Source organism: Suillus clintonianus (genome assembly GCF_016758775.1).
Source record: "Suillus clintonianus strain FC179 chromosome Unknown DEU56scaffold_132, whole genome shotgun sequence".
NCBI classification, from domain to species: Eukaryota; Fungi; Basidiomycota; class Agaricomycetes; order Boletales; family Suillaceae; genus Suillus; species Suillus clintonianus.
In genome coordinates, this window is record NW_024539356.1 from 85,615 (window position 1) to 112,488 (window position 26,874).

The 26,874-nt window shown below is 46.5% G+C and overlaps 6 protein-coding genes across 6 annotated transcripts; 3 read left to right on the top strand and 3 right to left on the bottom strand.

The window, feature by feature from the left end:
- Window positions 1-592: 592 nt before the first annotated feature.
- DEU56DRAFT_835634 (uncharacterized protein) lies at window positions 593-1,947 on the top strand. Its single transcript, XM_041354755.1, has 4 exons — window positions 593-872; window positions 922-1,180; window positions 1,202-1,486; window positions 1,665-1,947. Exons 2-3 carry the CDS (start codon window positions 989-991, stop codon window positions 1,484-1,486), a joined length of 477 nt encoding a protein of 158 aa, XP_041202656.1. The 5' UTR covers window positions 593-872; window positions 922-988; the 3' UTR covers window positions 1,665-1,947.
- Window positions 1,948-2,069: 122 nt separating this feature from the next.
- On the bottom strand, window positions 2,070-5,153 carry DEU56DRAFT_974725 (TPR-like protein; the record flags this gene model as incomplete). Its single annotated transcript, XM_041359556.1, has 2 exons — window positions 2,070-3,616; window positions 4,049-5,153. The coding sequence occupies 2 exons, from the start codon at window positions 5,151-5,153 to the stop codon at window positions 2,070-2,072; spliced, it is 2,652 nt and encodes an 883-aa protein (XP_041202657.1).
- A 3,190-nt stretch (window positions 5,154-8,343) lies between these two features.
- DEU56DRAFT_747009 (uncharacterized protein) lies at window positions 8,344-9,880 on the bottom strand (the record flags this gene model as incomplete). The annotated part of the gene is made up of 8 exons (XM_041349244.1): window positions 8,344-8,455; window positions 8,510-8,664; window positions 8,781-8,909; window positions 8,955-9,093; window positions 9,147-9,340; window positions 9,392-9,493; window positions 9,559-9,694; window positions 9,753-9,880. 8 exons carry the CDS (start codon window positions 9,878-9,880, stop codon window positions 8,344-8,346), a joined length of 1,095 nt encoding a protein of 364 aa, XP_041202658.1.
- Window positions 9,881-13,742: 3,862 nt separating this feature from the next.
- Window positions 13,743-14,368, bottom strand: DEU56DRAFT_760865 (uncharacterized protein; the record flags this gene model as incomplete). Its single annotated transcript, XM_041350476.1, has 3 exons — window positions 13,743-13,981; window positions 14,040-14,178; window positions 14,231-14,368. 3 exons carry the CDS (start codon window positions 14,366-14,368, stop codon window positions 13,743-13,745), a joined length of 516 nt encoding a protein of 171 aa, XP_041202659.1.
- A 922-nt stretch (window positions 14,369-15,290) lies between these two features.
- DEU56DRAFT_918418 (uncharacterized protein) lies at window positions 15,291-16,949 on the top strand (the record flags this gene model as incomplete). The annotated part of the gene is made up of 6 exons (XM_041358117.1): window positions 15,291-15,588; window positions 15,648-15,715; window positions 15,765-15,850; window positions 15,912-16,515; window positions 16,561-16,670; window positions 16,730-16,949. 6 exons carry the CDS (start codon window positions 15,291-15,293, stop codon window positions 16,947-16,949), a joined length of 1,386 nt encoding a protein of 461 aa, XP_041202660.1.
- An 8,280-nt stretch (window positions 16,950-25,229) lies between these two features.
- Window positions 25,230-26,561, top strand: DEU56DRAFT_835660 (uncharacterized protein; the record flags this gene model as incomplete). The annotated part of the gene is given in 5 exon segments (XM_041354756.1): window positions 25,230-25,382; window positions 25,419-25,577; window positions 26,001-26,067; window positions 26,087-26,353; window positions 26,408-26,561. Coding segments are annotated over 4 exon segments (564 nt in total), but the record flags the coding sequence as incomplete, so codon positions are not given.
- Between the last annotated feature and the right edge of the window lie 313 nt (window positions 26,562-26,874).

Genomic DNA, 26,874 nt, shown 5'->3' on the forward strand with positions numbered 1-26,874 from the left:
AATATTTAGAACATTGTTCCTCACCGCGAACCAAGTACACTGGGCCGTAAGTTGAGTTTGATTCCCAAGTCATTGCAATGTTGACTCGCGTTTGACTCGGCGTCATCTTTTTCTCTTCAGGAGCGATCCGTAACAACTTTCGGATCGAGAATTAAGTACCTTATGTAAGCCTCTTTCGCTGCCGATCGGACAACTGAAAGCGCTGAGAGAAAAAGTGCTTGGCAGAATCAGGTACCTGCCGGCGCTCTCCTCTCAAAGTGACTCCACATGAACGGTGAGGCCTTGAGACTTTCACGTTGTGACGTGGATGACTATATGGGCTTATCTTGCTTTCGGCGTCAAGACGATATTAAGAACACCGTACTGCATCCAGCGAAAAAATACCGATGTACATTGTACAATTGTACTCTGAGCTCGGACTCGCTGAACACAAACTTCCTACATGCAGCTGAGGAAGAAGAGTGGGAGAGGAAAGCAACATCTACGTTGGAAACATTAGGTAGCGTTCACGTAGAGGACGGGTACGGTTTACATACATCCGTCTATTTTCCATGCGCTGACCGTTAATTAGTCCTGCCGCAGACCACGCATTCTATGTCTCAAGCGATCATCGATCATCTTCGATCGGACAAGTTCGTAGTCGAAACCTTTGCAACTGAACTCAGGGATGCAAACTTTGATCCCGAATCATCAGAGTAAGTCGAAAAAAGTGCGTTTGACATTCCCTAGCAAAGCAGCAGGTATCCTACAATGACGCATTTCTTCATGACGCGTTTCTTCGCCCACCTCTGCCTTTATTTGCAGATGATCGACATTCAGTGCCGCTGCTTGCGACCCAAGTCATTTTTGAGGCTTACCTACAAGTGTTGGAGGTGAGAGGTTGTCCTTAGTCATTTTGTTCCTCACTAACTTCCTTGTCAGGCTGCAGGCCAACGAGAGTTGATTGCAACGTATGCTGGCGCACTAAGAGACAACGCAGTCGAGCGATATGGAGGTTCTACCATCATGGCTCAATACGGTACCTGAAGTGGCTTCATGTGCTGGGAGGGTTTTGCTTGCAAAGAACCTTGTGGAGATGCTTCCGCGTGAACTCCCCTCCATCGACCAGCCTGAGAAACGAGCCACAGAATACCTTCACTACAGGCAGTTCTTTACGATGCAGGACAGTCTTGACCGTGTCGTGGAGTGCCAGAGCCTATAGCTATCGATAATGAACCGGAACACCAGGGCTGCTTGGTTAATTGAACAGGCTTACAATGCAGTCGTGAAACTGCTGACTTCGGATTGGATGATGCCAGGCGAGACAGGAGACCGTTGCTCCCGCGAGCTAACTCGCACTCGGCAGATATACCTCCCCGAGCTTAATACTGCGGCTGCATGTCATACTTTACGCCGCTCGAGAGCATATCCCAGAGTAAATATAACTTTGCATGTGGTACCTGCAGTTTTAACACATCTTGGACAGGAATCTGAAGCACGCATTTGAGCTTGCCAACATTGTTGCGGATTCAAGGTACATGCTGCATAATGATTTCTCGCATATTGATGGCTGGAGGCTTGGGGAGGCCTTAACGCAGTGCGCCGGGTGACCATGGTTGGCTGGGAAGGGGGTGGATCTGATTGTTTAGTCGTAATTGTATGCATTCTCTTGATATTTGTTCACTATCGATATCTTTATGCAATGCCGCTGGAATTATGAGCCTAAATATTGGTGGGCTGCGAGGTCGTGGCTTGTCCCTTCTATGTAGAAAGGATGTGTAGGTTGTAGGATGCTCTGCATCCTATGCCACGCAAAGTCTTCAGTGACCGCAGAGAAATATATTAACAAAGAAGAGCCATGCACCAGCCCATCCCACCAAGTCCCGTATCAACAGCCAGCTTATTTATATGTTTGACACAGCAATGTATAATCATTCAATGCATCGGTGCTTGCAGTACTAGTACACAGCGCAAAAAAAAACAGAGTATCGTGCAGACATGATTTGAATAACTGGGATCTAGGTGGGACAACAGGGTAATGAAAGCAATCAGGATAACATAGACTGCAGTAACATGACGAATAAATCAAACTAGACACCCATGTGAACAAACACGATCTGCTGTTCTAGTGGAATCTTCTTGCGCAACGATTTCATAGTCTTGTGCAATGCTACCGCAGCCCGCGTGCAGTCCAATCTCCCTGAGCCATCGACCAGTTTGCGGTAAAAAACGGACACAACTTGTAGTGCAACCTCATCGTCGACAGACCACATGGAACCTATCACACTGCGAAATCCAGAGAATTGCATTGCCGCAGCGAGATGTATCGCCTCGTCGGGACTCTTTTCATGGCCCACGGTGGTGTGGCAAGCCGATAAGAATGCAAACTCCAGGTTCTGCCAGTTGGACCGGATGATTTCCTTGATCGTCAACGGCCCATCGCGCATTGCGAAGGAAGAGTCGAACGATTGTGTCCGGTGTGGCATTCCATGGCAAGCTAGATGGAGCCACTGATTATGGTTTAGTGCATCAAGTGCACCCTGGACTGTTGCGTCGCTATCCTCGAGTGATTTGAAGGCGACGACGGGCCCAAGATGCTGGGCGACAATGGCTAACTCGGGAGCGACATGACAGAGTTCCTTCCCTCCGTCCGGATTTGCTTGACCGATGGCAACAAAATGTTGTGTGGACACCTCTTGAGAAACCCGCTGTCTCGCCCGGATGAGTGTCGCCAAAGTGGGGGTGTAAGAGGAGATGTAAATGTCAGATAAGTTGTTTTTGTCCTTCCCGTACGGTCCTGCTGCATGAAGAGGAAGAAGTGTGAACTCGGCAGTGGGGCACCACCAGATACGCGAGCCATGGTGAATTTCAGACGCCCTAAGAGCTCGGACCACGGGGTCAACAACACGATCCCAAACCTTGCGGAGGATGCTGACAAGTCTGTATTGACAATCAGAAGCACCAAATTCCTCTGTGAGGGACTGGAGCTCCGAAGACAACTCGGAGACTTCAGTCTGCGGGATATCGAGTGGAACGTGGACAGGGTCTTGTGCACTCAAGATAATCAAGGCGTCACAGCCATATTGGCTAGCATTGACGATGATGACAGGGCCTTCAGCAGCAGCCTTCTGTAGGTTGGAGAAAAGGGGAGGCAGGAGAAACCGAGAAAAGTCGGGCAACATGCGGATGCGGGAGACGACATCATTCCATTGCATGGTCAGTTGTCGGATTTGTGGGGACTGCTCTCCAGTAGACTGATCAAGCGCGCTACGAAGGCTAATGCTCAGCTGCTTGAACTCTTTCTCCAAAGCTGCGCCGGTGTCACCGGACAGGGAAAGTTCATCGAGCGGTGAGCGCAAGCGTGCCAACTGGGTCCAGAATACGGCACGGCCTTGCTCCACCAGTTCCACAGCAGTTGTCAGTGCGCCATGACGAATACTGCACGAGAAAGCATCCATGGCAAGTGAAGCTGTGGCCGTCCTGACGACATCAAATAGGTGTGGAGAAGGCGACAGTATAGTAACATGCTGATCTAGGAATTTCAATGCAGTTTGATAGGCAAGCAATGCAGAATCATGGTTCATATCTTCGGCAGAGATGGTCCATGTCTTGGCAGCGGTAAGATCCGTATGGGAGACTGCATGAGGTAGGTAGGAGAGTTGCACATACACCCTAAATGCTTCATCCAGGTCAGATTGGGTGCCCCGCTGCCAAAATCTGTTTTCAAGGCTGATGGCAAGATTGTGCAGAGACGCTGATCGATCAGAATGACCGGGGGGACGAAGGAGTAGTGCAGCCCAATGGAACTCGATGGCCTCATCAATGTCAGACGGGACGCCCCGCCGCTCGAATCTGTTTCCAAGGTTGATGGCAAGATTGTGGAGAGTTATCGGTCGATTAGAATGACCGGGCGGACAAAGGAGTAGTGCAACCCGATAGAGCTCGATGGCTTCATCAATGTCAGACTGAACGCCCCGCTGCCTAAATCTGTCATTAAGGCTGTTGGCAAGATTGTTGAGAGACTGTGATAGATTAGGATGACCGGGGGAACGAAGGAGTAGTGCAGCACGATGGAGCTCGATGGCCTCATCAAGGTCAGACGGGACGCCCCGCTGCTCGAATCTATTTACAAGGCTGTTGGCAAGATTGTTGAGAGACTGTGATCGATCAGAATGACCTGGGGGACGAAGGAGTAGTGCAGCCCGATGGAGCTCGATGACCTCATCAAGGTCAGACGGGACGCCCCTCTGCTTGAATCTGTCATCAAGGCTGTTGGCAAGATTGTTGAGAGACTGTGAATGATCAGAATGACCTGGGGGACGAATGAGCAGTGCAGCCCGGTGGAGCTCGATGGCCTCATCAAGATCAGACGAGACGCCCCGCTGCTCGAATCTTTTTTGAAGGCTGACGGCAAGATTGTTGAGAGACTGTGATCGATTAGAATGACCGGGGGGACGAAGGAGTAGTCCAGCCCGATGGAGCTCGATGGCCTCATCAAGGTCAGACGGGACGCCCCGCTGCTGAAATCTGTTTACAAGGCTGTTGGAAAGATTGTTGAGAGACGCTGATCGATCAGAATGACCGGGGGGACGAAGTAGTAGTGCAGCCCGATGGAGCTCGATGGCCTCATCAAGATCAGACGGGAGGCCCCGCTGCTCGAATCTGGTACGAAGGCTGGTGGCAAGATTGCTCAGAGACAATGATCGATCAGAATGACCGGGGGGACGAAGGAGTAGTGCAGCCCGATCAAGCTCGATGGACTCATCAAGGTCAGACGGGACGCCCCTCTGCTTGAATCTGTCATGAAGGCTGATGGAAAGATCGTTGAGAGACTGTGATCGATCAGAATGACCTGGGGGACGAAGGAGTAGTGCAGCCCGATGGAGCTCGATGGCCTCATCAAGGTCAGATTGGACGCCCCGCTGCTCGAATCTGTCACGAAGACTGTTGGCAAGATTGCCGAGAGACGTTGATCGATCAGAATGACCGGGGGGACGAAGGAGTAATGCAAGCCGATGGAGCTCGATGGCCTCATCAAGGTCAGATTGGACGCCCCGCTGCTCGAATCTGTCATGAAGGCTGTTGGCAAGACTGTTGAGAAACTCTGATCGATCAGAATTACCGGGGGGGCAGCTCTGCAAGGCCGCTCGACACTCTTGTACCCTGTCCGCCATGTTGTTAAATCAAGTTACACGAGGACTGTCACTGGTTAAGAACTTGAACACGGGGAGGATGAAGGGGCCGAAGAGCGCGGACGACACTACATCGGCAAAATCCCACATTTCCTTTTTCGTCTTGTTTGTATTACTTAGCGGTTAGCAGATACTATCATTCCCTGTAATATGTCCACGGTTACTAATATGCAAAAAGTTCATAGCACTTCAACATCGTGCTTAAGTGACATTGAAAAAATTCAAGGATGCGCAGAGTACCTATAAGTGATGTTTTGTAAAAGTAGAATAAAAGATTTTGGAATATTGCAGCTGCGAGAGATGAAATAGTGGTGTTTTGAAACCTTCTCCCAACACAAATCATCCAGATCCCGAAGATCCTGCAAAGGTATTTGTAAAATTTTACCTAGAGCACAATGAACACCTTCTAGGGATGTCAGAAAACCAATTCGATAAAGGCTACTCTCTTGCGCTGAGGTGCTACAGTGGTAGAATCAACGACAAGTACAATAGCGTGACACAGGACAGGGGAGATGTGTAAGTAATTCAAACTCCTCCTCGGCATACAGGTATTCCCCCCCGTATTACCCGATGCCAGCATCATGCGGAGAGCGAAAGTCGACTGTGCGGCTACTGTGCCGAGGTGTGACAGGACGTGACAAAATGTTGCAGATTAGAGAGTAGACCCTGAGTTTTATCGGGTTTGTTCCGACATCACACCACATCATCCTAAAAATCAGTAAAAATCAGATCCATGTAGAGGAGATACAAATCTATGACGGAGCAAATTTGCGAAAGAAAATGTGATGTTGCTGAGGAGCTACAAAAGTTTTGCTGAAAATTTTGCATGTTATAGGGAATGATAGTATACGAAGATTGTTGCGATGCTCTACAATATTATAGCTATATATCTTCTGTTCACCAGTTCTCTGATGCACACAGCATAAACTCGCAAACTATTACTTTCGGATAACATCGCACAATCTCAGATTTCCTCCAAATATTCTCACATTTTCCTGGATCCAGATTATCTCTTCATGTATTGTCCGACTTTCTCAAGTTACTGCGTTGTTTCTCGACAGGCAATATGTATGACAAGTCAACGTGCGTGCGTACGTCATGATGCATGATGTCGCACCCAGTTTGCGAAAATCGTCTAAGTCCCACGCGGTGAACTCGTACTTAGTTGTGATTTTGTTCTGGTTGGCCCCAGCACTCTTGACTCTCGACCATGACCACGCACCAGGATCCTTAATGCACACACAATTTATGGTGATGTTGCATTGGGAGGCTCTTGTTTATCATGCTAATCACCCTCACGAGCCTTCACAGATACAACAACTTGACGACTTGTGTTCAATGTATGTGATTTTTTACTTGACCAATTTCGGGGCTGATGTTATATTACATTGTCCCGCGCAGCTCGAGGAACTTATAGACATCCGAGGTTCGACGTGTTATCATGTGCGAGACAGCCATAGCTCATGTACGTTGTCAACATTTCTCGATGAGTTATTCATCTGACTATCCATCAATCATCCACACACAGCCGCCGCCATGCTCTCGCTTCGAGTCTCGTTAACCGGAATTGATCTTGCAAATTGATTGGGTATGTTATCTGGTTGACAATATGCGCATATATTCACTTTATTTTAGTAGGGCTATCCACTTTACACCCAGCTTGATACTTCCAGTGAGATATCTATACGAGTAATGATTTCTGAAAGCTGATACCCCCATTTTTTTTTCTCCAGCTTAGGTACTCGCCGTCTCGATCTCTCTCATCACAAGCTCTCGAGCCGGAACTTGCGGAGCACAGTGCTGGCCTGGCGGGTGTTAGTTGTACTCTGCTATGTAGTACATACCCATAATGTCCATGCATTCAATGATATATTAATGAGCTGCAGCTGGGACGAGCGTGCACAAGCTATAGCGTGCTACCAAACAATATTTTGAATATAGCAGCAGCAGCATATATATATCAATTGTACTGGAGAAATATCTGTGAATTGTGGGTATATTCTAGGGGAAAATGTCGCTATAATGATAGCAAAGTCTGTAACTTTTGGCAAATTACCAGATAAGAGAGTCTGACAGAAAATGTGGTGATATTCTCGTGTAATTTCACACTTTATCCACGTTTTACCCTTTTCATAATCTACCGGTTTGTGCTGTGGCACTGGTATTGGTGTATGTACTATGAAAGCAGCAACAGATGAAGAAAAAGTCAATCACGTTTGTGATTCGTCTGAGCGTGCAACAAAAGTGCCACAAGAGGCCCCCGGAACATCACTGTCCCGTGAAAAAATGGACCATGCTCTACATACCCCAGTAACTTACATAATGACAATCATCAGCGAAATATAGGCAGGTGGAATGATCGATTCACGCAATGGAATATATAGGATCCCTCTTTGCATAATACTACAAATTTAGATCGCAGTTCGGACAAGCACAAATTTTTCTGCTTCATTTTCGAGTCATTAAAATTATCAGACATGATTGGAGCGGGAAGGAATTCACGCACTTTAAGTTATGATTGGATCACCGCAGTCTTTCTGAAGGCTGACATGTCTTGCTATGTATAGGAACCCTGTTTGTATAAATCTTCAATTTTAGATTGCAATTTTGCAGGACAACGTTAATTCTACTGTATTATCTTACTGAAAATGCTTGGAGTGTATTGCAATCTGTTATTTTATGCTGAAAATGACCACCCTCAGTTTTTATTGTGCCAAAGCCAGAGGAGCTCAGTCTTTAAGTAACATGTCCATCAACGCATGCGGCTGAGAGGCTTTGCAAGGGTTCGAATGAATGCGCGCAAGTCAAAACAACATAAATTCAGTTTGAAAATATAAGTAGAAGCATTTAGAATATGATTGAGCGTGCCAAGAAGCTTTGTTCGTTCGAAGGGCGTCACTCGGTTCAAACACATGTGCGAAAATTGTTCTATTGAAGGGGGTTTGCCAAAGATTTAAATATATATGTGCAAGTTGATCATCCGCATAAATTCGGTCAGCAAAGACAGGTAGAAACATCTAGCATAGAATTGAGCGCATCAAAAAGCAATGCTCGTTCGTTCAGAGAGGCTTGCCAGGAGTGAACCATTAAGAAATTTGTATTCAAGTTTAGAGATAATGAGAGTGTGAACATCCGCTAGGTAATTGCGCGCAAGAACATGGTGACTAGTATGTTAAGGAGAATCCCCCTCATGAGCTTCCCTCTGCGAACTCATCCTCGCAACTGAGAACTTCCCAAGCTGCGCTGAAGTGAGGGGAACTGTGCGAATCTTTCCAAACACTTTCCTGCAAGCAATGCGGAAAGTTAAAATATGAGACACGACAATAGTGAAAATTTACCTGTTCCACCATTTGAGCAACTCGTTGATGCGGGCCTGAGCATCAGCGCCCGGTACGACCTCAAAAAAGTCTACAATGTTGTTGTAGAAATCGTAGTAGTCGAAGTCTCCGTCAACACTCCGCCAGGAGTTAATGTTGGAAAGGGCGAAACGAAGCTATACCCATGATCAGTTTCAAAAGGAAGGTCAACACAACAGAAAAGACAAACCTGACAAGTTGTGTATGCAATAGCGCGCGGGGTGACTGTCTTCATACCAATGATGTTAGCTACATGACTGCGGTTGACCGCGTCATTCTCCGAGGACCGACGGCGCTGAGATGCTGAGATGACATCAGCGCCATTGCCATCACCGTCGATTTCTTTGGCGGAGGACGGGGACGTGAAGAGGTGTTTGAATGCCTGCAAAAATCAGCAGCACCACCCTCGACATGCAGTAGAACTTACTTTGAGTAGTAGAGTCGAGCGAAAAAGACCTTTCTCGATGTTTGCAGAATCAAAGGAGTAGTCTTTGTATATGAACGCTGGCCAAGAGTAAGCGGTAACTAGGAAGTCGGAATCCCGGTCTCTGATCTTGTCCTTGGTCCTGTTGTAATGATGAAAATGTTATTAATGCGAAATCAAGTTAATGATACGTACGAGGAGAGAGACCACACATACTCGACCGGACACAAGAGCATGCCGGTGGTGTTATGGACAAACCCGCGATCGTCTTTGATCGTGGTGCGAAGGGGGGGGTCCAATGGATGAAAGAGTTCATTGAGCCATACCACGACCGCATGCTTGAGATTTGCGGTGTCATCCCCTCGTGCACTGTCTGCGCCTTTTCGCAGCTGAGGATATATAGTGAGTAAAGGAGAAACATTGCCAGAAGAAATGTTCACCTCTTTCAAAATCGAATCCAATTCCTCGACATCTGAAAAAAGTTTCTTCTTCAGCCAAGGGAGGCAACGAAGGAGTTCGTTGAAAGAACTAAATGTCCTGTCCTCGCTGGTACAAGTTAGGATATGACAGCTAGACCGTGGATGAAAACGTACTCTCGAGTTGTAACAAGCTCATCTTGGGAATCGAGTGATTGCAGTAAGTCTTCTCGTCGATCGTTTTCGGCCACGAGGTCCTCAAGGCTATCGAACAAAGAAACGAGCCGGCGAATGCCCCGTCCTTTGTGTACATTGGAGTTGGAGTGTCTGTGTACCCAACTGAATAAGAGCTCGTCGCGCAAGCAAAAGGAGGTTGGGGACTCACGGCTTGCTCCGCTTGCTCGCCCTAATATTTTCGAGCTCCTGCTCCAGAGCCGCAATACGTCGTTTGGCACGGGCAGCGGTAGTATCATCCTCGCGGTCGCTGTCAGATTCTTGTTGTGGTAACACCATGAGGATCAACTTGGGTGAAGGACGAACAACTTACAGTAAGCGCATTGTTCAATGTTTATATCATATTTCGAGAGAGGGGTGAACTGTAGTTGGTATGAAGGCGGACACACGCTCGCTTGAGATGCTGTGGAGCGCAAGGTGTTCCAAAACCTGCTCGCTTGAGGTGTGGAGCCGTTCGCTGCTGAGCCCCACGTAATATGCTGTCATTCCGTAAACATCGAAAAGAAGTAAGTACGGCATTAGTCAATCAACAGATAAATCACATTGGGTGCGCAGCAACACTGAGAAGTTCATGAGAAATGAAATTTTGCCACCAGCGATAGCAGCTGCTGTTCGAGAAACAAATGTGCTAATATAACTACGAACATGCAAGGTACATGGCAGGATCCATTTTGCGCCTGCAAAAAAATCAGTTGGGCGAACCCTGGCAAAGGAATACTACCAATACTTACATAGCGAGGTTCACCGTATCCTTCAGTTGGATGCGAACAACATCCCCAGCAGCGGCCAATTCGCCAGCCATGATGTGGACGTCGGTAAGGAAACTTTCGGTCTCGCTGAGAGTAGCCACGTCTTGGGAATACAGGGGATCGAAGGCTTGAATCAAGGCCCAGTTCCACTGCCCTTTGAATGCGCGATGTAGCTAGAGCCACTTCAGTCACTGTAGATTGAATATATATAAATATATACACTTACAAGAATAATGGCAGAAGCAAGGCTGAAACGAAAGTTAGAAAGCGCTGCTGGGCAGAGTAGGCTCCTTGTGGAGCGCGCGCTTTGCAGTTCGTTTCTCAATGCGTTCCCAAAGAACTTTGGACTGGAAATAAATTCAGCCAGTAAGCAATATGGAAGTGGGGCATGGTATTGGAATTTCTGGCCCTAAAGAGACATCAGCGCGAAGACAAAGAATCGATCACTAGACCAACCAATCCTATATCACGTACGTGCAGCCATTCGAACGCTGTATCAACTTGATTCAGCCGTAGTTGTAGTATTAGACCTACATATTATGGCAACTACCATTCTTACCATAGACACTTTTGACGGCAATTACCAGCAGCGCAATTTGACCTAATCCATGGCATTTGTCAGGCCCTATTTTGCTGGGTGTTTTGGCTTTCACAGCCGCATTTTTTGGATTTTTGAAACTCAGCTATGTTTTCAGTCACAAATGTGTTTTCCACATTTGTCAGATGTTTTGGTATGTTTTATTCCGCAATTTTGGCCTCCAAAAGCGGAAATTCACAAAACACATCCTGTTTTGGTCACCTCCTCATGTCAGGCCTCCCCACATTATTCCCACACTCCACATTTTCGCATTTTTAGCCACCTACTGTGGGAATTACCCCACAACACCCAAAACATCATCCCAATATGGTATACCACATAATTATAATTATTCCCACACCCTCCCACCTCACTGCAGCTTCACCACTACACCACAATAGGTCCCCCCTTGTATCTAAGTAGTAGTTTGGTATATACATGTATAATATTATATAATAGACCGCTTTTTTTGTCAATTTGTGTGCCTGCTCATCCTCCAGGGCCTTTTTCAAACAGGGTAGGGTACAGAACATGTTCGCATTTTTGCCCCTTTGATAGGGGGGTGTTCCAGGACATTCAGAACATATTTATGAGCATATATGAGTAGATTCCCATCTTTATTTCACCCCCTGAAGTGTCCTACATCAATAGATATAGCACATATGCAAGAAAACACAGAATATGTTCTCATGTGATTATTTCTAGGTGAAGAGCCTTGTAAAAATGATTCCCAGCATCTATTTAACAATAGGAACAATGTATCAGGAGCCCAGGACCATAGGATAATTCCCTGTTGCATGGTGTGCCCCCCCTCTCCTGGTGGTTTACCCCCTGTGAAAATTTTTCCTGTAGGACCGGACCTCAATTGAGGTAGGGGGTCTATTCCTATGTATATTTGAGGTAAGTCTATCATATAGCTGGCCCAGGACACACATAGGATCCTGCTACAGGAACAAAAACATAGAAAATCGCATTTTTGACACTTTTGATGTTTTTTAGTCCCTTACACTTGCATAAATAATACAACCTGTTCATATATCATTATCATAGTATATATACTTGCTTTTTGTGACAAGGATCAGCTCAAAATAGGCCAGAGGTTTGAGTTAGTGTGAATACTTGCTATTTCTACTGATAAGGATCCCATACTTTCAATACATCGAAATTTAATAATCAGACACCTGGAGTAGATTTCAAATATACTCAGTATCATAGTCCTAAATGTACAGAACAATCCTACAAGAATTGAGTGCTGAGGAAGTGAAATAGATAAGAAATTGAGTGTGGGAAAGTTCAAAGACCCAAAACATCGAAAATGGTCAGTTGAGCAATAGTAGCATTTTTAATGCTAGGTCAACTCAGATATACACCACATCCCTTCCACCACCCTTCAACCTCAGGGCAGTATGTAGTATATGTTCCTTTAGTAGTCTACAATGTATCCTACATATTGTTAATGAAATATTTGACCTGTATCATATATAAATGTAACTTTGTGTAAAAAGATGTCAATTGTCACTTTTCACACATATGTGGTTTTACTTGTCATTCAGTCAGTCCTTGATGGATCTTTCTAAATCTTCAAATCTATCATCAGGGGCATATATAGGACATATCCCAGGTCTTTGATTACTTATCACAGGCTTGATTACTATGTAGGCTTCTTATCAGTAGAAAAAGCCCCTGTACATCATATCTCACATTTGCACCCTATGTAGGGCTGATCCTTGGCACAAAACATATTTGTGAATGTACTACTGATCATATATGAGCAATCCTGGTCATTTGTGCAAGTGTAAGGGACTAAAAAACATCAAAAGTGTCAAAAATGCGATTTTCTATGTTTTTGTTCCTGTAGCAGGATCCTATGTGTGTCCTGGGCCAGCTATATGATAGACTTACCTCAAATATACATAGGAATAGACCCCCTACCTCAATTGAGGTCCGGTCCTACAGGAAAAATTTTCACAGGGGGTAAACCACCAGGAGAGGGGGGGCACACCATGCAACAGGGAATTATCCTATGGTCCTGGGCTCCTGATACATTGTTCCTATTGTTAAATAGATGCTGGGAATCATTTTTACAAGGCTCTTCACCTAGAAATAATCACATGAGAACATATTCTGTGTTTTCTTGCATATGTGCTATATCTATTGATGTAGGACACTTCAGGGGGTGAAATAAAGATGGGAATCTACTCATATATGCTCATAAATATGTTCTGAATGTCCTGGAACACCCCCCTATCAAAGGGGCAAAAATGCGAACATGTTCTGTACCCTACCCTGTTTGAAAAAGGCCCTGGAGGATGAGCAGGCACACAAATTGACAAAAAAAGCGGTCTATTATATAATATTATACATGTATATACCAAACTACTACTTAGATACAAGGGGGGACCTATTGTGGTGTAGTGGTGAAGCTGCAGTGAGGTGGGAGGGTGTGGGAATAATTATAATTATGTGGTATACCATATTGGGATGATGTTTTGGGTGTTGTGGGGTAATTCCCACAGTAGGTGGCTAAAAATGCGAAAATGTGGAGTGTGGGAATAATGTGGGGAGGCCTGACATGAGGAGGTGACCAAAACAGGATGTGTTTTGTGAATTTCCGCTTTTGGAGGCCAAAATTGCGGAATAAAACATACCAAAACATCTGACAAATGTGGAAAACACATTTGTGACTGAAAACATAGCTGAGTTTCAAAAATCCAAAAAATGCGGCTGTGAAAGCCAAAACACCCAGCAAAATAGGGCCTGACAAATGCCATGGATTAGGTCAAATTGCGCTGCTGGTAATTGCCGTCAAAAGTGTCTATGGCAAAACTGGTAGTTCCCATTTTACTAGGTCTAATACTACAACCAGGGGTGCTTGATTGGCGGTAGCAATGGCAGCCGAAATGGAAGGGTTGAAAAGAAAGGTGACCGGGTCCAACATTTCTGACTCGAGGAAGAACCCAAGACAGCACCTTTTCCACATCGAAAGAAGTCGTGTTGGCCCGCGTGTGCCAATTTCATCTTTCAACGCGCTTAAAGATTGTTGTAGGCTAGTGTCTGTAATGATGATACACGGTAATCAGCACCTGACAAGTGTGACCATTGGGAAACTCACCGCTAGTATTTCGCAATACAGCAAGATGAAAGTGCCGACTCGCTTCGCCTGCCAAGACACTGGGATGCATGTTGAAGCATCGCATGAGTGCTGCTCCAAAAACCTCCTGATGAAGGTCATGGAACACTCGTTTAGAAATCTTTGAAGTACAATTATATCAGTATGAAGTTGAACGGGGAACATCAACTCACTGAGGACCTGGGACAAAATGGCTGACTGAAAGTACCGATATAGTACGGGTCATAAGTGCCGATAGGCTGAAGGGCCTGATCTGAGTAATCATGGATGTCTGAGTTGACACCTGTTTCATCGATGTCCTGGATGCTCATCGCTGCAGGCCCGGGATCACGATGGTCACAAATGAGTGGGATAGACGCCGACTCATGCTTTATACACTAAGCATCAAGCACCTGCAAGTGATCCAGTCCTCCAGGTGCCAGCATCTCGGAATCGACCAAGTGCGCTCGAACACGATTGAATGGCTATTCAATAGCATGACTCACTGGCGGGAATGAAGCACAAGCGGTGGAGTAATGGCGATCTGGGTGTGGAGCTTTCCATTTGAGAAAAATACGCACATATTGAGTTAGCTTGGGCGAGAAAGAGTTACGAACATCGTAGAGTCACGTACACATATAAGCTTCCGACTAGTATGTACGTCTTCGAGATGAGTTGACCATGATATGCACGGTACAACAGGCTGGTCACGAGCGTAATTGGCGGATCTTTCAGCTTAGTAAGCAATTACCTGAATCTCAGAAACTGAAATCTCCTTAATTCAGTGGATTTACACATCTTGGTGTTGCACTTGTCTCACATGCCCATGATGTAGTTAACAACTTAACAATATGGTTGTACACTGCGGTCATGCGCACAGTGTGTTAGCGGGTGAACTGGAAACATTTGATCTAGAATAATTGAATATTGGCAAGTAAATATACAGCGAATTAAATTTTATTGTAAGTTCTTAACCAGAGTTAGCTAGAATGGTTTCCCCTAGGCCTGCTTGAGGCCTGCAGTTCTCAAAACTTTTGATGCATCATGATGTCTTGTGTATGCAAGAATTGTGAATTGTGAGTTCTGAGACTACTGAGTACAGCTGAGAAGTGCTTACCTATGATACAGCTGTACTACTAACTTGAAGATTCGGAAACAAAAAAAAAACTGTTGACAGCTGACTCAGCCTGCGCAGATTGCGCAGGCTATAATATAGGTGGATGTGGCACCCATGAGAGGCACATCTGCATCATCATGCCCGTTACTACCCGCCTTTTATCGTCAGAGGCATGCAATAGTGCCTATGAATGCAGGTTTCAATCACCTTCTACCACATCATTCAGAAGGTCCTACTCGCAGGGTCTTGAGAGCAAAAGGAACACCTTTGTGCAAAGTCCCTCCCCAAATACCCACCCCCCCAACAACTTGAATAATGCCACTTCATTGGATTCACCATCAAAATCCAAGGTTCAAGTTAACAAATATCCAGCACCAACACCTTTGCAGAGGGAGGCATCCTCCAAACCAGCCGATGAATGTGTCCCAAGAGATGGTGAGTGTGTTGAGCGCTTGGCGCATCACACATTGCACCACACTCACCCTAGCGAATAGTAGCAATAGACTTGCGCAAGCGGATTATCGCCGCCATCAGAGATGCCGATAACGCGGAAGAAGTCGAAGTATGTAATCATCCATTTCGTTATCTTCAATTGACTCACGGCTCCACAGGAATTTTTCAATGTGTCAAAAGACGATTATCATTATATTTTAGATGCTATCGATGAAGATGATGATGAAGATAAAGTAATACGCAAGTAAGTACTCTGATATATCCATATCCATCCAATCCTGAACTCATCTGTTTACCTCCATCAGACTCGTATATGCTGAGGAACTCAAACTCCTTACCGCCACCCTGCCTAACCGACTTCATCAAGCGTACCTTGCCCCGATGAGCGCCACACTGCTCGGCGCCGTGGGGTCGATAGGCATCCCTTACCGATTCGGGCAGATCCGCATTCAAACCGACATTCATCTTCTCAGCGCCGTTGGCCTCAAACTTGGAGTGCCGGACATGTTGATGGAGTACAAGGACCCAGACGGTGATTGCATCCCCCTCTGGGCCACTGAAATCAGTGTCTCCCAGACGAAGAAATCGGCGACAAGGAGACTCGGCGGCTTCATGAAGGATCGCGGGGATCTCCTCGCCATCACGTCCATCGACGTGAAAGAAAAGAAGAAGCATGCGGGGCCCCGGTCAGGGTCAGAGGCGGTTGAGGTCTTAGAGGAACACGGATCAGTCTCAACGTTTTCGCAGTGGCTGTCGCACACGGCCCCCAACGACGAGGACCCTACCGTCATGAAAACATTCCGTCACGTCTGGCAGCATCCTATCACCGTGACGATAACAACGTGGCTTCGCCGCCCCGACGGCAGTTTCAGTATTAAGGAGAAGAATCCCGATCTTTGCGCAACAGCGGTACGATCAATTCTCTCCTTCAATCCATCTTCTGACCAATTACAGGACTTGTTTCCTGAGCGCTGTGATCTTGAAGAAATTGATCACGTTTTTCGACGTACCTTGGAGAGGATTAGAGACCGGGTTGTCTCCCTGATTGAAACCAGGTTTCCAAGGTACGTTTTTCTTATTATTGTCGACGAATTGATCTAATCAACATTTATTTGTTTTCCAGCGCCGTTAAGGATGCCGCCTTCGATCGTATTCGTGCGTGGTCTCCTCCGGAACCGCTGAACGATTGGGACCATCTCGCCGATGAGATTATCGTCGGCGCGAGGCAAACGGGATACACGCGTTATGCTGGCTGTCATCAAAACATCCTCAAGCGCAAAGCAGAAGCAGATGAAGTGACCACCGGAGGTTCTGGATCTACGAAGAGGACCAGGGCAGCTTAGGGTTTCGTATGAACGATTGTCTCTCTTTCTTGTGTCGTCATGTTCACAATCGTGTTGCTCGTCTGATGGCATCCTTCCTATGCGTTTCACATCTACTCAAATGTAATCATATCCCATAGCTTTTTGTACACTATCGCAGAGAATGGATTTTTCCCCCTCCCCCCTCGCAATACTTAGTACTGGTGGTCTTGTTGTCAGTGTTCCAGTGTGTGTTGCGACTTCGTCTAAAAATTTCGACGGTTGGCCACGTCAAATGACATGTCAAGATAGTAAGTAGGATCTTGAAAGAGTTGCCCTGTCGCGGACGCCTGATATTATAATGTCTCATGTGCTTTCATTTACCGTACAGGCATTATGTATTGTCAGGCAATTTCTACGATGGTACGATGGGACAAACACTGGCGGTATTTACTGATTACTGCGACACAACTTCAAGAACGCGTGCCAAGATGGCGATTTGTTCCCGAAACAAGCTGACAAATTCTTTCTCCAATCTAAGATTTTCTACCAATGGATCAACACCTCCAGCTGTATTAGTTGGCGCTGCTCGATAAGGCCACACACCGCTTCTTGGCAAAGTCCTGGCTCCGAAGGTGAGTTTGATTTTCTGGTTCAAATCGGCAATGTGAGAGACTTACCCCACCGGACCCGCAGCCAGAGTGCGATTCACCCTGATAACGCGCGTTTCAAATTAGGCCTTTGGTTCTTGGGATCAGGTGAGTTTGTTTGATAATCCAGTGATCAATAAAATTTCAAAAAATTTCACGTACTTTCAGCATCAAATCAGGCTGTGCATCTGCAATGCCAGGTACTTTGGTGTTGGCGACCGCGGCCTAATTATGGACTCGGAATCATCCTGCACATTGAGACCTGGCTCAGATCTCGGCCGATGACATTCTGGAAGAATCTGGCTGTACATATAATATCCTTGTGAGTCAGAAGGTGCCCCTTGACCGTTTGCTAGGTAACGGAATTCGCGAGGACTTGGTGAGTCTCCTAATCCGAGAAGTAGTGATGTGTTGTTGTTGTATCTAGAGCGTGGGCTGCTAGGCTGCATTATGAAGAATTCAAGCGGGTTTAGTGATGACGCCGAAAGGCCGGTATGACAAAATTCGGTAGGTCATTATCTTTTTAAGCACTAACATTATCATACACTTTCTAGATTAATTGACTATTGCCTGGACGGAGTCATTGCTCCACGTACGGCAGCTCCACAGCAGCTCCACGGCGCTAATATACTTTCAGCCAGGGAACTTTCGTAATGTTAACGTCCCGTACGTGTGCGGTGTAAGATTCTTTAAAATTTCCGCTATAAAAACAGTACCACCAGGCCAATTTCGCACGGTCAAACCACACTTCAACTTGTGAGATCTAGCCATGTCCATGACATACGCTATCACCTACGGGACTCATGCGATCCGAATCACCTTCGGTGCGCTCGCTTGGTAGTGCCTCAAATCTATTCCAAGTTCCCTTCTCAACGACACCCTCGAGGAACACCAATAGTCCACCGGCAATCGCACATGATGGAATGGGACTTGGTATTGAGTTTTGGCAGCATTTAGTAGGTCAATCAACTACTTTTCCCGTTAACCAATTCTCATTGTATATAGCATCAGTCATCACATTACCCGACCCCCACGCTGGATACCCGTCAGCGTTAATGATTGCTAAATCATCACATCGCGCCATGCGCAACGGCCGAGTTGCAGCTCAAGCTCGCGTGGATCAGTTCATGTTGTTGTTGAGAGCACTGTCCGAAGAACTGGAGGATTGGAAGTGGAAGGAACAGGAGGCCGAACAAACAATCTTGTCCTTTGGCTCAAAAGAACGACACTCCACCTGCTGATCATGATGCATGACCCATGCAATGTTCGCCTGGTAACCATATATTAACTTATACATTTTTTTTTGAATAGCAAACATCGTAGCGCTTGCTTTCCTTTGCTACTCATCATGATTAACGCTCTACGTACAGTTGTAGTTGGTTTTGTATTTCTTATGTACATCAATCACGCTGGTACTACCAGTCCTTGCCATGACTGAGCGCTGAGCCTTTGTGGGAAAATGAAACCTTGTCACCTTTCTGTCAGGTGAGAATCGCAGTAATATTAATATTGCTTGTTTTCATTATCTTGTACAATTATGTAATGCCAAACCGCCGCATGGCACGCATGTGCGTGTGTAGTTTATGGCTGGCAATGCGGTTTCTACCGAGATATTTTCAATCTGAGTTCGAAACCTATAGCGAGATATTCCAACTTATCGTTTGTATCCCTCAGCTAGTACCACTGGACGCCCGCTCATTCCAGTTGCCGATACACGCATTACGCACGGCTCCGCATTATGCGGACACTTTCAGTTGCTCAGGCGCTGATCCGTGAACGTCAGCTGTTAACTTGTGCGACTAGGTCCCTGAGCATCAAAGGACGTCCTGGGAAGGCTCTTATTATATTTTATTTTGACTGCTATGGTTGTACTAATGCTTTATTCTAGATTGTTAACTGACTCAGGCGCCCAGGAGGTGCTGGTAGTGCTGTAGATCAGCGCATCGGCACTCATGATCGGGTGTATATTCATATTCCATCCTTCGGTTCTGCACCCATCATATTTGCACCAACAACAAGCGCTTCGGCTCATTATGTGCCGCTCTGCTGTGTTGCCTTGCGCACGGCTCTACTACGTACTGGGTTATTATGGATCTGAAGCCGGCTCATACTAGCGCTCTTGGTATGACATTTTCGCATCGCTGGGTTCCTCTATGGATGTCTCCATCGGCAAGTTAACCTGTTTGGTGTTCATCCCGTAAATCTCCATTGCGCGCGGAACATGGAGCGGTGGTTGGACCCAACTGGAGGAACAACAGTTTGAGTTCCAAGCTTTGACTTCTCACCCTCCCGCCACTGGACTGAATATACTCTTCTAGGGATCGTCTGGCCAGATATTGAGAGCACAGCTCCTAAGAAAATTAAATTTACCCTGTGCCAAAGGAGCGTGCCATTACAGTCCAATTCTTGGGTACCCCTGCACAGAGGCGTGCACAATTCTGCAACTGGTAAACGTTCATTTTGCGCTGACATTGTCTGTACGCTCATTTCTAGCAATTCAGCAGTGCAAGCTTTTTGAAGCGGGTCTCCCAAGAGGAGCTCCGTCAAATCCTGACCTAGCTGAGGTCTGTTACAAGTGGCAAGGTACGTCTAGGTGTTGTACGATACAAGGATCTTGATAACTGACTTCCTTTGCCTAGATATATCATGCAACGCGTTATGCTGAAGCCACAAGCTCTGGCTTAGGCTTGTGTCAATAATTTTAGTTGGTCTTTTGTGATACCGCCCATGAAGAAGATGGTGCTTGGAGCCTGAGGAATCGATTATAGACTTTTCCTCACTTCCATTGGAATATTCAATGAGCATCACCACATGTATTAAACTAGCTCACTGATCATATACATCATCGACCTCAAATAAATTACAGTCCTGTAAGGTGTCCGATTTTTTCAGCCGTAATGGTCATTGAATTAATTTACTTAAAATTTCTAAATCTACCTGCATGACTACTACACCCGCCATTGCTTCTGACAGTCGACCACAACCGTCATCTGGCTGACAAGCCTGGGCCATGGTCCAGCTTTGCTCTACAAGCAAATTCTCTATCACAACATCGCTCATCTTAATACTCTGCGTTGTGTTGATGGTCCGACTTGTCTGTGGCGCCCAAGGTTGCCAACGGGTATTACAAGACCAGCGCGCGCTCACGTTGCACCGCAAAACTTGTGCTGAATACAAAAAAACAGTGCTTGCTGTGTCTCAGAAGCGAAAAGATCGCGTGCGTAACGCAATAGCGACAAAGGTATTGAAAGACAAAACACGCGGTCCTTCAGTAGGTTCTATGTGATCGTCTGCGGATGCTTGTGCTTACAAAACCATCTCAAGTGCTCCGCCATTGCGGCCTCAGAGATCGTAGACCTAAGAAACACGGAATCAACAGATGTGGTATTGCCGCCTGAACATCCTATTATCGAGGCGATGGCCCCCTTGAATCATGCTTCTGAGTCGCCTATGGATGCTGACATCCGGGATACTACTAGTACCAATATGTTGACCAGAAGCCCAGATATTGATACATCAACGATGGACATTGGTAAGCCCGGAAATGCTATTGATTTCTTGCACTGACCAGGTACACATCAGATCATCACATCTCTGGTGAACTGCGTGCTCTTCCCGGTGATGGTAACGTGAACTTGGAATGCATTGGTGAGAAACGATCCTTGCACTTTAGTGTATGCTAATGTTTCACATAGCTCGCTCTAAACCGCAAAGAAATACCAGACTGCCCAAGCGGTATTGCGTCGATGGGCCTGTGGAACACATCGTTCGCAATATTGAAACCTCTACTCAGGACGTTGTACACGAAGATACCCTGGCGACAGATATACCACCAGCCAGAAGTGTTGTCCGAAGGGTGATCTCTTGTCACTGAATCCAATTCGCAACGTCGTGGGAGCGTTTGGTCTATCTCGTGACTACCCACAGCGCCCGTCCTACGAACCGGACATTCATTCCCTCACGTCTTCTGGTCAATAAATGTCCAACGTTACAACCCCTTCCATCAATTTCACCGCCCCCACATCCTTTTCCGAACATGACTGTGTATCGATTGCTGAACTGGATGTCCAGCGGAAGTACGAGAAAGTCGGAGGCGGAGGTTTCACGTCTTGTGCACGATGTGCTACTTGCAGAGGATTTTGATGTCCATGGTCTTCAAGGCTTCAGTATGAGGAAGCATCTGAGCCTTCTCGATAGCACTCCAGACCAAAATCCACCTAATGGTGCTGCGAAGTTTCCGGAAGGTTGGATTGAGACGGACGTGACTATCGAAGTCCCAAGTCGGAAAGCGGATGCTTCTGGTGGGCATCTGTTTACAATCCCAGGATTTCACTATCGGCCATTGGTCAGTGCCATTTGCGAAGCGTTTTTAGACGCTCAAGCGAAGGCATTTCATCTATGGCCCTTTCGTCGTCTCTGGACTGACCCAAACGATGGGAATACGTATCGTGTTTATGATGAGCTTTATACATCAGATGCGTGGATACTAGCTCACGATGACCTACAGAAGCAGCCCAAGGAGCCTGATTGTGCTCTCGAGCGAGTGATTGCAGGCTTGATGTTTTCCTCGGATGCAACTCAACTTGCCAACTTCGGGAACGCATCGGCGTGGCCGTTATACTTGTTTTTTGGGAACTTGTCAAAGTATGCTCGTGCCAAGCCTGACTCCGGAGCGTGTCATTTGATCGGATTTTTACCATCTGTGAGTGTCATTTGTCTACTGCTACGTTATGGTTTCACAACTCCATGAAGCTCCCAGATCGAATTAAAAATACCTTCCGAAACCTTGGGGTCGTTACGAAAAGCGGTATAGCTGCTTCTTCGCACACTGTCGAAGAGAGCTTTCCAGGGATGTTGGGACATTCTTTTAGATGGAATTTATCCATGCGTACCACCATGGTATCGTGATAAGATGCGCCGATGGCATACTTCGTCGCGTATTTCTCGAATATTCACATATTCTGCAGATTATCCGGAAAAGTGAGTGGGCCTCGCAAAATCTAGTAACGTACTACCAATGTAATGTGAATACCAGTATACTTATTGCAACCATCAAAGACATGGGATCATGTCTCTGTCCGCGCTGCCTGGTGACGAAATCAAAATCTGATCATGTCGGATTTTTGAGAGATGCGCGCGCGCGGATTGATAGTCTAAGGGTCTACTGCTTGCAGACGATACAGGCTTGCACGAGATTTTGTATACAGTCCGGGTACGCAGTCGATGGAACTGCAGTGGAGAACCTTCTTTTCCATGAGTCATGGGTTCCAACTATTGTAAGCACTATTCCATGTGTCCCGTTTACTGGCTGAGACACGACATTCAGAATGTCTTCGCTCAAAAGCTTGGGCGCTTCGGATTTGACCCATTTCGCATGTTGGTCGTTGACCTTATGCATGAATGCGAATTGGGAACGTGGAAGGGTCTCTTTAGTCACTTGGTCCGCCTTCTATACGCCCTCCCCAATGGCGCTGAAGTTGTTATTACACTCAATGAAAGGTAAGTCCCTTCTTTTTGAACTTGCAGAAAGATTTAGATTACCGTCCAGATTCAGACTTGTGCCCACATTTGGCCGAGGGTGTTATCCGCAAGTTCTCCGATGACACGTCAAGCATGAAGAGGTTGGCTGCAAGAGACTTCGAGGACATTCTACAGGTCATCATGCTTTCTTTAGGGAAATCGCTACTGATGATATTGCAGTGTGCCATGCCCGTTTTCGAGGGACTCCTACCATCCCCACACGACGCAATAGTCCAGACTCTGCTGTTCAGATTCGCTGAATGGCACGCCTACGCAAAAATGCGGCTACACACCGAAGTAACCCTGGATTCCATGTCACGAACGTTTACTTCCCTCACTTTGCAGCTACGAAAGTTCCGTCGTCAGGTCTGTGATCACTATACTACCCTCGAACTGCCGAAGGAAAAGGCTGCACGGTATCGACGACAAGCACATAATGAAAGCCGGCCTACTGATGTATCTTCATCCTCTCCAAAGAAAAGTCATTCAATATGAAAACCTACAAGTTTCACGCCCTTGGAGATTACGTTCAGTCCATTAAGTTCTTTGGAACCACCGATTCCTTCACAACACAAATTGTATGGCCGCCAGTTTATTATTATCATGAGCTTCTACTGAATACTGAGTTTAGGGTGAACTTGCCCATCGAGCCATCAAGGCATTTACCCATTCACCAACAAGAAGAATACGGCCAAGCAGCTTTCCAAACACGAACGGCGCCGACGCCGGCTTCGAAAGATGCAGGAGTTAGAGCAAGAATCGTCTTTGGCTCCCGACTCCCCCGATAATCTTCCGCCCCCGGATCCGCGCCTTCATCACCAACTATCCCATCATCGCAATTCTCCTATCTATATACACCAACTACTACAGGACAATGAGAATGATCCAGCGCTCAATGTGTGTATTTTTACAAGCTTCTGTGCGCTAACTAATAAACCGCCCTTCAAGAAATTCATTCCGAAACTCAAGGACCACGTGTTGCGTTGCTTGCGGGGACAAGATAGCGATAGCCTCGTCGAATTTTCGAGCGATGACAGAAATAACATTGTCATATGCGACAATGTTTTGTTCTCCGTCAATACGCTACGGGTCAACTACACCTCGTATGATCTGCAATGCGAGCAAGATCTGATCAACCCGCGCAACCATGCTGATATCATGGTGCTATCAGGTGATTCAAAGGCCTGCTTAACTCATCCCTACTGGTATGCTCGAGTGCTACGTATTCTCCATGTAAACGTACTTGACCTACGATCGGGTGGAGCGCATCCACAAAAAACTCAGTTGGAGATGCTGTTTGTCCGATGGTTTGATCCGGTGCGGCGGTACCATTCTGGGATTCAAGCGGCCCCGTCTGCACAAAAGTTGCATTTGTACCCGAGACTGATTGACTCGGCTTTCGGTTTTCGTAGATCCTGCGTTGGTGAATTCGCGGGGGTGCAACATGATTCCAGCCTTCGCAAATGAAAGGGGCTCCAATCACACACACAGCAAACATCAGCTGGACACAAATGGAGGTTGGACGATTGAATGGACTGAGTTACTATGTCAATATGTGAGTCCTCGTCTTGGATTTTCTTGATAGTCTCATGTCATTGGCAGGTTTGTATGATCGTGATATGTTCCTTCAGTTTTACCAACGCTGGTGGGCCACGGACCATGGAGAGTAGAGGATCCAAGCGAGGATTCAGGAGAAGCCTTATAGCCATGACGAACCTGGTGAGGAGGTACGAGGACGAGATAGGGGAAAGAGGAAGAGGAAGATGAGGGAGCCAAAGGGAGAGAATGATGACGGGACGAGGGGAACGAGGAGGAGGGAGATGATGACGAGAACGAGAACGAGAACGACGAGAACGATGAGAACGACGAGAACGACGAGAACGACGAGAAACGAGAACGACTCTGATGCCGACGAGGGTGATAATTTCTAATCTAATACACATGAGGATACATTTTTGGTGTCATCTAACAGGTCCAGGTATTCTGCACGACTCTGGAAATATTCACTGCACACTCAGCCTTATGCATTCTACACCGCACTTGTACACTTCGACCCAAATTGTAGTTCTTTCGACACCCCACGGACAGTTACTAAATATATCGGAGTTTGAAATACTTGCCAGTGCATACGAGTTCGAGTTCTCGACACAGCGACCATCCACAACACCCCTTTCTTTCCCGCCATCATTACACCACATCCTGTTGGGCAGTCTTTGGGTGCGGCGACATCTTCACCAATCGATTTGTCTACTACCACCCTTGGTGGTGGAGTTGCAACTCTCCGTGCAGGTCAACATATGCGAGCGTCTCTTGGTTCAACCAGGAAAGCACCTGGATTTAGGCGGGGCTCCCCTGCCATGAGCACGACGCGATCAGTGCCAACTTTCTCTCTCACTTGTCATCCGGCCAGTATGGCAACGTTTCCATGGGTTTCGAACAATATCGTGTCGAAGACCCTTATGGGTTGAACAGTCGTGGACAGCAATCGGCTTGGACAGCGGTTGGCTTAATTCGTAAGATCTCGACTCGAGCATTTGGTCTGGTAACAGCGTCAATGATGCGAGCACTTCTACCTCTGCTGAAAGTGCCCCGAGTTCTCCACTGATGATCAGCGAAACATCATTTGTGAGTCCGTCACTCAGGATCTCATCAACATTTCGTTGAACATGCATGGTATGTCCAGAAGTTTAGCTCTAATGTCATTGAGAAAGCAAGTATTTTTTCTGTCTTGATGGTCGTTCTCATGCCGACTGGGATTAGTGCATCTGTGTGGCCGAACACAGTACCAGGAAAATTGTGATCGAAGAGCTACTCAATCGCTCCCGCTTGGAGAAACTTTCTCGCAACTCACTATTGTGTGCAGATACTATTTTTCTTTCGCACATTTATGGTTTGGGCTGGTCATTCTTGTTGACTGCGCTAGACTATGCTGATCCTGCACAGCATATGCTCCTCGTCGAAGGCATTCGCCTACGGTCATTCTCACATCGGTCCCCCACGGTCGTCAAGCGCGTTCGAACGACGGATGTGTCTTGCAAGGCACCTCTCCTCACAGCGCGAGCCTGACACCCCCTCATACCAATGCCACTGGCTATACGGACGTTGCTGGATATGCTAACGTGAGCCCTTTTGGCACGGTCGCTGTTGCTGGGTCATTGAATGATCCTTATCAGAGCTACGGCTATGGCATGTAGAGCGGGTACATTGATTGGTGTGTTTTTTCCTACTAATTAGTATACACGAGCTAACTATCCTCTTCTACAGCTGGCTACGAACACATTGGCGCCAGTCGCTACCACTGGCAGTGGGCCTCGATGCAACACTGAGGAGGAGTTCGTTGGATCTGAATGGGGACGAGTAGCGGATGGCGGGGCGAGCTGGGTGGACGGCGCTAGTAGGGTGCTGTTTTTTTTCATCATTTTCGCTCTGCATCGTCGTGTTTCATTCTGCATCAACGTATATCCCTGTATAGCAATACCTATCATCCAATTCATTTGTTTCATTGTCTATCAACGTGGTTCAATTGCAAATGTAAAAACTACCTGGAACGAAATCGAACGGGTATCGATCTGTATATTTGCTCGTTCGATCTCTATCAATAAAATCGAGAAAGTCTCATTTTTCACGATAGCCATTGATCGAACTACAAATTTCTATCAATAGCTATCAACATACATCCACCTCTATCTTGCTTATTTTCACTGGGAATTAGCAGCTAACTCGTGATCTAATGGTGACAAAATAATTTCCCCTTGTAATGACATGAGAGGAGTGTAGCGGTAAGTTTGAATATTGCC

Excerpts from the sequence above, each read along its gene's own strand:
- DEU56DRAFT_835634 (XM_041354755.1), top strand. The coding sequence starts at position 989 with ATGGAGGTTCTACCATCATGGCTCAATACGGTACCTGAAGTGGCTTCA.